The sequence below is a fragment of the Bombina bombina genome, chromosome 4 (genome assembly GCF_027579735.1).
Source record: "Bombina bombina isolate aBomBom1 chromosome 4, aBomBom1.pri, whole genome shotgun sequence".
Lineage (NCBI taxonomy): Eukaryota > Metazoa > Chordata > Amphibia > Anura > Bombinatoridae > Bombina > Bombina bombina.
The window spans coordinates 834,617,413-834,629,014 of record NC_069502.1 but is presented as its reverse complement, the minus strand read 5'-3'; the positions used below and the strand labels follow the sequence as shown (position 1 = coordinate 834,629,014).

The 11,602-nt window shown below is 37.8% G+C and overlaps 1 protein-coding gene across 2 annotated transcripts in view; it reads left to right on the top strand.

The window, feature by feature from the left end:
- Positions 1-231: 231 nt before the first annotated feature.
- The window catches only part of LOC128657186 (oocyte zinc finger protein XlCOF6.1-like), a 30,626-nt gene continuing 19,255 nt past the window's right edge, over positions 232-11,602 (top strand). The window contains exons 1-2 of one of the 2 annotated variants that reach the window (XM_053711436.1): positions 232-723; positions 3,346-3,450. In XM_053711436.1, the coding sequence (XP_053567411.1) occupies positions 646-723; positions 3,346-3,450 (183 nt within the window). In that variant the 5' untranslated portion in view covers positions 232-645. The remainder of the gene's footprint in view (positions 724-3,345; positions 3,451-11,602) is intronic. The other variant, XM_053711438.1, reaches the window with a different exon arrangement.

The following is an 11,602-nucleotide window of genomic DNA, read 5'->3' as shown; positions in this document are numbered from 1 at the left end:
CCCTCTCTATAATAGTATATACCTGTATATAAGTTACTGGAGTAGAGGCTGTGAGTGCGTGTGGCAGAGGGAACATCTTTCTAATAATATCTGTATATATGGTACTCGGGAGGGGTTGTGCGTGCATGAGGCAGAGGGATTTATAATATTATACATCTGTATAATGGGGATATACAGGTGCATGTGAGACACAAAGCAACTTGCCCGGTGTATCTATCCATCAACTAGCATTATATAAGGTAGTTGGTACTTATGTATTTCTTTGTTTGACCTTCTCAAACTCCCCTCACCTCTAATAAACAACTCCTTTTCACCTTTTCTGCCCCCTCTCCGCTCTCTTAACAGGGTTAAGCCAAAAAAAGCCTTTGTGTTGTATCTGTGTGTATATATATATATATGTGTGTGTGTGTGTGTATATATATATATATATATATATATGTGTGTGTGTGTGTGTGTGATGTGTTTTAGTATAAGTAATATGGGTATATGTGGGTTTGTGTACGCACGTGTGGGGTATACATGTATACAGATAGATTTTAGGGGTGAAGTTCGTGTTTATATATGCGTATAGGTATGTTTGTTTGGCCATTATTCTCATATCTGTAATCTCTGTGCAAGTCTCAGTGTTACACAATCTCACTGACCATGAACAAGATGAAGAAGAAGCTGCCTGAGCGGATCCTGAATCACATCCTGGAGATTCTTTACCTGCTGACGGGAGAGGTGAGAAAACATCATAACGATACCACGGTAACCTCCTGCAGTGACTGTGTAGAGTTATTCTGGGAATATTCTATTCTAGAAATTCACTTGTGGAGACCGTTATTTCCCAGCAGCCTTTTGTTATTTTTTCCATCATCCCTATACACAGGGCAGCAATAGGCAGTTTATGAAGTGATGTCAGGCTTAGGATAATAAAGAATAAACTGGTATGTATATGGTATAAACAAGTAGTAATTTGTGCAGAAGAGGAAGTGTTATTGTATAGAATAGCCATAAGCAAGTGTACATATGTCATATATAGATAATACCTGCACGTACACCGGCTAGCTGGTTAGTCTACTCACATCCTGTCCCTTAAAACTTAATTCCATATGTTCTGGTTCATGTATAGATGACATTTTATATTTCTTGTTATTTCTGTATCACTTGGTGCATTTCATCATATGACAATACATCCCTAGTAATACAGGGTGTATCATTGAAAACCTCAGCTCCTCCTGTTGCCTTCATCATTTTGTATTATTTTTACTTAGTGACTCGGTTACCTTTATTTCCTTTTGTTCCCAACACATTTAATCAATTTATGATTTTAACAATCAAATGGACATTAAACATAAAACTGAATTCCCTACAAATAATTTTTCATTATACCTAGTGAGGAAATTTCATAGTTTATTTTGCCTGGTTTTCCTGTAATGTATCTCTGTATATTGTGTTTTTTACTGCACTCAAAGATTGGAATGTGTCCTATAGGATCTAGTTTGATCCTACAACATGTTACACAGTGTTTGCTTGATCAGTGCAGGGGCTGGGGCTCATTTATATTTCCCTAAAAAGCTACAGCAAAAATTAGATATATTGAAGAATCTTCTCAAGGGTTGTGTACTGCAAATATTGCTATTTTTGCTAATGGAAATATATTGCAAAAATATTTCTACTTTAAATTGAAATACACCCATGCTTATTTTAATTTTGACATTTCTATCACTTTAAAGGCTCAGTGTACTACTGTAAAATTGGTTTCCCTTGATGTGTTTCTAATGTTATATTGGCCGTAGAGTATAAAATAAATGAGAAATTACTTATTTAGATATATTTTTTTGTAAATGAAACAGCTGATTTTGTTCTTAGAAACAAAGTTTATGAAAAAAGGAAGGAAAGATATGCCCTAGAATATAGTTGGGATCCTGCTGCTACTAAAAATATGCCCTCTAAGATATACCAAATGCAAATATGAACATAAAAATAAAATAGTGGCAGCGCTAATCTAGCATGGATCTAACAAAAATTAAATAAACCAATCTATAAAAATAATATAGGTATTTATTTAGAATATATGAAATGTATCAGTAAAGAGTAAAATGATAGGGACGTCTCCCTTAAAAGTTGCAATTTGGATTAAAAATGGTTTCAAACCTTTTTTACAAATCCACAATAAAATCCACAGCAAAAAATTATACAAATTGATGTAACGATACAAAACCTCAGCGGGTTAATTATCTTAAAACATATAATATATATTGATAGTGTCCAATGGACTGAATTGCCACTCTGTATTGGAGTGCAAATAGTTCTGGAGTAGGTATATGTGAGCAAGTACGCAGTGAAGTGTGAAACAACTTTTACCTTCTTATTTAGATTATAGCTGACAATCCCCTCGGCGGAATCTTACCGCGTCCAGAGGGATAGCTGTTGCGAGAAAGGTGCTGTAAATGGGTTACCTCTGTGTGTGACTTGCACACTGTGTTTTCCTTTAGCTGGTAGTGATCCTGATCTCTTTGCGTCTCAAGGAGCACTGCGAGACAGCCCGAAGTGTGTCACGTGACCACCGGCTAACTCTACAAAGGTCAGAGGTCACTTGTTGTCCGGTATGTAGATTGCATAGTGCTATAAAGTGCTTGATAATAGTTGCCACTCTGATGACAGTTGCCACTCAGAAAAGTGGATGATCAAGGGGTGTCTTGGGTGAAATAATCCCTTTAGGTAGTATTTCGCCAAATCTTTCTGTGGTTGTACACCTCCCTCTGTTCTTAGTTAGAACTCCTTAGGGTGGGTGTATTAGAAGACAAGTTGAGTAGTATTCAATGTAGTAAAGATATGTGTTAGTCCTGTTCAACGTGTTTCACCCTGCTCTGGGCTTTATCAAGAGGGAGACGTCCCTATCATTTTAGACTCTTTACTGATACATTTTATATATTCAAAATAAATACCTATATTATTTTTATAGATTGGTTTATTTAATTTTTGTTCTTTGAAACCCCCCCCCCCCCCACACACACACACACACACGTAAACACACAGGAAGTGTAATTTCTTCTACTGGTTCTGTTTACACAGATTTTATATACCATATACTTAAGTGCAGACACGTTTAGTATAGGTAGGGATACCATGGGTAAAATCAGTTATTTCAAATGCCAAAATAAAGGTAAATTATTTATTTGTAAACAATTGAATACATTCCAGTAAGTAAAATGCTGGAACTCACTAAGTTTTATAAAAGTGCTCAGATTGACACACAAGGTGATTGTCTTGTCGTGTGACCATGATGAGATGGAGAATATAATAACAGGATACTCACGTTAGAATGGTCAGTGATGTTTGTACTTTTCACTCTTGCAGCATGTGACTAACTCACTAACAGCGAGTCACATGACCGGGGACAAGATGATGACAGAGAGGATACTGGCCCACACCCTGCAGATCATGTACCTGCTGACAGGGGAGGTGAGAGCTGATGGGATATGTCATAATGACAGCTGTGTGTCCCTGTGACCCGCTGTATTTGTGTGTTTATTTACATGCATAAAAGGAACATAAACTGCTGAGTATAAGTACAGTATAATGGTTACTACTCACCATGCTTTTGTTTTTTCCTCCTGTGCCTGCAGCTCTCTTTAAACCATTTTCTTATTTTAACCCCTTATACATGCCAGATAGTGAAGCTTTGCTTCTTTACACTGGGTGCCGCCATTTTGAAACTTCTTATTTTGAACTTTATGACAGAAGCTGTGCACATTCACAGATCAGTGACATTGCTGTATTTTTGACAAGTGATATTGTGCAGGGGATCCCAGAGAAGCTTTTACAACTATTTGTGTTATGACTGCTCAAGCGGTATGTAAATAAAAACCCAAAGTTTGTGAAAAAGATAACAAATGTTTTAATTTGATCATTTTTGGCGGGAAAACGGTGGCATGAACTATACCAATGGTATAGATTAATATTTTTGGTTGCCTAAAATAAATATATATATATATATATATATATATATCACACAGAGAAAGCCCTGCATATTTTGTTTTGTAATTTCCCCTATGGTTCTTGCACCCAGACCTGCCTGGGGTTAACTGCCTGTGACTCTGGGGACAGCACAGCTTCTTGTGAGTGCCAGTGAGCACCCAGGGCTGAGTATGTTGCAGGGTCATGGGATGTGTACTCGGTCCGGTCTAGGAGTGCAGTCCCCTTCCGTGTTTTGTATATGACTGGGGTGATTACATAAGCCTGTGCACCCTTCACTTGTTCCCAGTTTGTTTGGATTGAGAGCTTGCATTGTGTGGCTGTTTTAGGGTCCCAGATTTTTGGAAAGGACCTTGACGTGGTACCTGGGCTTGTCCCATTTGGCCAGATGCGCTAACTAACCTTTCCATTTTTGCTTTTAATCTTAGCTGAGAGCTTGCTAGTGAGTGCAGGGCTTTCTTTGTGTGTTGTATTAATTTTGTTTTGTAATTTCCCCTATGGTTCTTGTACCCAGACCTGTCTGGGGTTAACTGCCAGTGACTCTGGGGACAGCACAGCTTCTTGTGAGTGCCAGTGAGCACCCAGGGCTGAGCATGTCGCAGGGTCATTGGATGTGTACCTGGTCCGGTCTAGGAGTGCTGTCCCCTTCTGTGTTTTATTTATATATATATATATATATATATATATTAGGCGTGCATGATTAATCGCATATGCAATTTAAAACCGTGATTAATTGCCGCAATTTAAAACCTGCAAGAGTATGCAATTAAAAATAATAATTCTCTGTTCGTCATGAAAACAGAGGCAGAGAGGGAGTATGAGAGGCAGATCAGTGTGTGGCCATGGGCGGAGTTGAGAATGCCTGCGAAACGGCCATTATTGCAGAGATTGCAGAGTGTGTGGGAGCAACAGGCCTTCATCTGGGAGTGGTGTGGCGGTGGGATATGTGCACAAAGTTGTGAGCAATAAAGTGAGTAGTGTACAAAAACTTTAAAGTGCCTTTTTTATTAACTTCTGTGACGGATAGCATTGATTACATTCCCTGTCTGGGTCAATTTTAAAATATATTTTAATTATATATGTTCAGTAAGTTGCTTGTAGGATGTTCGAATTGTAAATAATATATTGTTAATAATAAAAAATAAATACTAGATAAATGATACTTAGATAGATGATAATTCTTTTATTGTTTCTCCATGCTTACATTGGCTTCATATGTTAATTGTACCACACCTAGACTGACTGCCCAAGAAAACATGGCAATGTTGTATCATAAGACCTAAGAACTGGCTAGTGTCTACTATGTAACAATAGCACAGGCAGCTAATTTTATTTTAACTATTTTGTGGTTTGTATTTTTATGCTCCCAGAGTGTATTGGACATTGAGAAACATGTACATTAAGATGCTGTAGTGTTAAATACATTTTTTATTGAAAAATTAAGGTATTATAGTCATTTATAAGAAAATCGCGATTAAAGTGAATGTAAATTTTGATGCTAAAGTGCCCGGTTTTTAAAAATTCGATTAAAAACAGGGGCATCAAAATTTACATTTCACTCCTGTTGTGAAAAAAATACTTACCTTTTAATCTTGACAGCAGCTCCAGCTTCCTCCAGTCGTCGCAAGCCATTTCTGATGTCAGAAATGATGGATAGGTCATCCCCCAATCACGGCTTCTCCCACCGGGGGAATCAGTGACTTATTCAAAGCTGTGATTGGAGGGAGCCTGATTCCTCATTTTAGACCCAGGAAGAGGTTTTGCGACGGGTGGAGGAATCTGGAGCTGCTGTCAAGATTAAAAGGTAAGTTTTTTTTTCACAACAGGAGTGAAATGTACATTTTGATGAATTAAAGTGCCCCTGTTTTTAATCGAATTTTTAAAAACTGGGCACTTTAGCATCAAAATTTACACTTTAAAATCGCAATCGTGATTTTTGGGGTCCAAAATCGCGATTTTCATTTTTGGCCATATCGCCCAGCCCTAATATGTATGTGTGTGTGTGTGTGTGATATATATATATATGTATGTACAGGAACAAAAGACTCTTGCACTCACTAGACTTTTTGTATAATATTTACTTAACAAATGTGACGTTTCGAGGATAATGTATCCCCTTCTTCAGACAACACGTGAATCAAAACCCTTCTTCAGACAACTAGTGAATCAAAAAAACTGTGAATTTATACACTTTAACAAACAAACCCCTCCCCCCAATTAGAACAAAAAAACGCCTATCAAGTTGCTATGGTGACCTATGAGTCACAGTATAAACATCATTGTGCTATTGCAGTAATAAAAGTTTTAAATGAGCTATCCCGGCCCCTAAACAAAGAGTTACTGCCCAGGTGATATGTAAAAGAACTGTGCTAGAAATGTATACCAATGTGGAGCTCACACAGCCCAAAAACGGAGTTATAGGACACCCTTAGTCACTAGATATAATACTTTCATCTACAAATGAAGCAGACACAGAAATATAGATTTAAGGACGAGAGTATAGACTTACATAGTGGAGACATGTAGCCGATCGCTGCAAACCCTCATCCTGGCATCAGTAAACAACGCCGTGGTAAGGAACCCGGAATGACACAGCAGGTCACATGGGAGGCAATAGACCAATCACACGTATTGTGTATTGTTGTCATGGTGACAGTTCGCACCGAACCAAGCAAAGCATACATGTAGTATCTAGTATAGCCAGAACGGCCAAATAACAATTGATACTATACTAGAGCGTATATTTAGAGCAGGGACCCCAGCCAATCGTACAAACAAACAAAAACATCCAGACTCGCGGGTATGGTTTATCTCTTCACTGTAGTATTTGTAGTTTAATACAACCACTGCACCGCCCTTATCCGCGGTGCAGATTACGATGTCTGGATCCCTGGAAAGCGTTGTGATTGCTTCTTTTTCTTGTCTAGACAAATTGGTATGGTATCTATTAGACTCATACCCTCTCAGGTCCTGAGAGACCAATCTCATAAATGTCTTGATACTGGCGTTATTACTTGGAGGATCGAAAGAACTCTTTGTCTTAAACTTTTGTTTGTCTCCATCCGCAGAGTGATCTTTAAAGAACTCTTTTTGTCTCAACGACCGTTAGAATTTTTGGCAGTCAATGTAGTTGTTAAACTCATCTCCCTTGCCCGATGGGACAAAGCTTAGGCCTCTGTTCAAAACGCTTCTCTCTGCTGCAGATAAAACTCGGTCACTGATATTCACCACTAAGTCCTCAGCGGGACTGGTGGTGGTTATTGTCTGGGCGGTAGTGGCGGCTTTCTCTCTCCAGCCTCCCCTGCGAATATGGGGCCTCCTCCTCGTCTTTGTTGGCTGGCTCTGGTGGTGACCCCCTGAAAAACCTGATGACCAGATGGTTGGCCACCAGTTGCTCAACTCAGACCCTGTGATGCCTCTGTGTCGGACCGGAGCTGCTATCAACTGTTTGGAGAGACTGTTTTGTGTGGAATCTTTGTCTCCTACGTCTCTGGGGGAATGGTCTTCTATTGTCACCACCACTAAGCCATCTGTACACCATTTTTTCTTTGAAGACAAAAGGGTGCAACAGCACTACACTGGTGTGGGGAAGATGCTTTTATAAAAATTGGATTTATTCCCTAGCTTGAGTGCTTATGCATGAATTACTTAGAAGAACAGGATCAACAAGAGGTTGAAAAAGTATGCATTTCTTTAGCACTTCATTCTTCCCTTTAGAGTTTATACTGAGAACACCTTAATAGGATGAAGTAGGTGATTTGGATTAAAATTTAACCTTTATTAGTTTTATTAAAAAACAGAACACACAACATAAAGAATTAAAAAACACAAAAAGTAGGGGCCTATAGAACGAGTTTATCAAGTTACCCAGTGCAGTTGACAAAATTGTTATTAAGTTCAATAAGCGTGAGAATCTGGTCACTAAGCTGTATACTAGATAAGGAGATGGAATGTGTTAGAATCTCCTGAGAGAGGACAAGTAGATATACTATGAGTAAGTTTTGCTGGGTATAAAACTGACTCAGCAATAGATTAAGTACTGAGGTGTTTATCAGATAGGTTTCCTAAAGTCTATTATATTTATTCAACTCGAAAAAATATATACTGCTCAAATAGATGAGCAGTTATTAATATAAATCAGTATGAGTGAAATAACCAATTTTCGTATTTTTTGGATATCTTTTGTCATAGGCTCATGTGCTTATATTTGCCTTATGCCTATGATCAGTACTTAGGAAATAGTGCTCAAATAGATGAGCAAATCTAGGTGTAAATTGATATAGGTGAAATAACCGATTTTTTTATTTTTTGGATATCTTTTGTCATTGGCTCATGTGCTTGTATTTGTCTTGTGCCTGTAATCAGTACTTGGATTTTAATTATGGTCTATTGATACAAGATAGTATACCTATACTGGTTTTCAATATATTGATTGACTTTGTTAGCAGTCTGATATCTCTTGTCATTGGCTCATGTGCTTAGATTGCCTTGTGTCTGCAATCTGTACTTCAAATTTTTGGAAAATTGTTGTCTGGTAATACAGGATAGTTAGCACATACTAGCTAGAAAGATTATTTGGCTAATATAGCAGTCATCACTCACAGAGAGTGTCTGTAAGGTAAGTGCTTGGTTAATTCTGCTTAGTTGCAATTATAACTCCTTATATAGGGAAATTGTTACACATGTATAGTATATTGTAACAAATGTGGTTATATAAATATAGAGTATCACTTGTTCAAAGTGAATATTTTTACTCAGGCTGATTGTAGTTACAGCCTGAGTATTCCCTAAGGGTGTTAATCTTAATTTTATATATCTGCAGTAACCCGTACATGCAATGCCAAGTAATTTATATGTTACTCAGGTAGCGGCTAGTATCAATTGATAGCTAAATTAAATTGTTATCTGCTTAATAGGTTAACCCTATAATATTAGAAAAGGTAATAAATTGTATTAAAGATATACTTTGTCTAGAGACGTGCTCTCAAGTACTGGTTATGAGATTTAATAGATCCTGTGGTTTGTAAATGCCTCACTTTGAAGTTAAAGTAGAGGTTAGGCACTAGACACACACTCTCATCATTCAAATTCACATCTCCATTTAAGTTAAATTCTAAAAACGGTTTTCACAGGCATAACACTGATTCACACTAGATACAGTTTAAGTAAAACGTAGATTTAGCAAAGTTGGTCAATCTCTCAGAGTAAGAATAACTTGTTCAATTGTATAGTACAATTCAAGCGGCAATATTGCTATTATTAAGCGGCCCAAACTAGATGCAAAGTTAAAAAATATTGGGGGTTGAAAGAGGTTCAACACCCTCCCCTGACATGTTTCGCCGACCTAATAGCGGCTTTTTTCTTTGTGGTCCTCACTTACTGTTTGCAATTTCCTATTTTTAAATTGCACCAGAGTATCTTTATATCCCTTAATCTGAGAGGCTAACTTGTCAAGCCACTGTTCTGAAGAGTCTTCAACCATTATAGACATCTTATCCCTTTCCCATTCCTGGATCTCCACTTTGACTTTGTCAAGTTGGTTCCTCACCTCCTCTGTGACCAAAAGAATGAGATCTAGGGAGCATTTGTTGAGTATTGCGCACCAGCGCTTACAAAACTCTGGGTTGTTGCGTCCGATGGTAGGCTGATTGAGTATCCTAAAGCCCCTTGGAATAATAAGCCTTCTATAATATTCTGACAAATAGACCCCATGTAATCTCAGGTCTGCCTCTTTCTTTTTTAATTTCAGCATTGCCAAATATATGGCCTGTGCTGTGTTGCCACCAGTAGTATCCTCCTCAGGGTTAAACAGAATTCTGGCTGCGTCATCCTCCGTAAAAGTGAGGGTCTGTATGTTTTCCACATCAGTATCCATTATGAACTACCACAGTCCAGGCGTGGTGCTAGTGATAGTAGTGAGTGAATCTGGAGCTGCTGTCAAGATTAAAAGGTAAGTTTTTTTTCACAACAGGAGTGAAATGTACATTTTGATGAATTAAAGTGCCCCTGTTCTTAATCGAATTTTTAAAAACTGGGCACTTTAGTATCAAAATTTACAATCACTTTAAAATCGCAATCGCAATTTTTTGGGTCCAAAATCACGATTTTCATTTTTGTCCATATCGCCCAGCCCTAATATGTATGTGTGTGTGTGTATATATATATATATATATATATATTTATATATATATATATATATATATATATATATATATATATATATATATATATAAAGTCACAAGGAACCCCACGCTCAGCGGTCCCCAAAGCAGGCACAACAAGCAGAGATTTGAGTAAATAGCCTTTATGTGAATAAAAGAAAAAACAAGGGCCTTGCCCAAACGTTTTGGCTCTCACAGGAGCCTTTTTTAATGGAGGCCATGCAGACATAACAAACAATACACAAAGACAACTTAAATTAAAAGATTTTTTTAAAGATAAAAGTGATTATACTGTTAAACCCTTTAAACTCACTAGTGTCGACCAATACCCACACATCCATAAAAACTTTCCATCGGATATGTGCTTCTACCCTGACTGACATACATCAACACATTGCCCCTAACAGGGATAATCTAAGTAGAGCTGAAAGGGATGCCATTAAATCTCTGTCTTCTGACAGGGAGATGGTGATTAGACCTGCGGATAATGGTGGGGCCACTGGGGTTCTTAATTACACTAGCTACAGTCAGGAGGCCTATAGGCAGTTGTTAGATGGGATCACCTACTGCAAACTTGCCTTTTATCCTACCATGAAGTATAAGAAACAGATTGATGAGTTCTTGAGAATGGCCTCTGCGGCTAATGTTATTGGTTAAGATGTTTTTGGTCTTCTGTCTGTTGATTATCCAGTCTATCCTATTTTATATCTTCTACTGAAGATACACAAGTCGCTCGAGAGCCCCCCTGGCAGACCCATTGTTTCTGCCAAGGGTTCTCTTTTACAGACTCTTGCAGAATATGTTGATTTCTTTTTAAAGCCAGTTGTGCAGAGTACCAAATCCTATCTAAGGGACTAAGTTGAACTCTTTGCTCTAATTAAGGGTTTGGAAAATGTGCAGGACACAAACATCCTAGTCACAATGGATATCGTTAGCCTGTACACTGTCATTCCCGATGGTCATGGGATTGAAATGCTAAGATTAATGCTTACTAATAACTCACATTATGTGGTACCTCCAGTTGAGTTTCTGTTGCATTTGGTGGAATTCTGCCTGGAGAAGAATTTTTTTAGATTTGAACATAAATATTTTTTGCAAACCATGGGACACGGTGATGGGGTTGAATATGGCCCCATCATATGCCTATATTTACATGGCTATGTATGAACAGTTCAATACTTTCTCCAGGCGGAATCCCATTAAATTATACCGTCGATACATCAACAATGTTTTCTTTGTTTGGAGTGATGCTTTGGATAATCTCCAGAGATGGTCTGAAGATTTGAACTCCTTAGAGTCCATCATAAGGTTCAAAATGGAATTTATAAGGTGCTAAAAGATAACAATTATGAGTTACATACTACCTTATTTCAGAAGGCAACTGATAAGAATTCCATCTTACATTACAGTAGCTTCCATCCTAAGTTTCAGCGTGATGGGGTCAGTTCTTCGCAGCTCCTGCGGGTCGTGTGTAATAA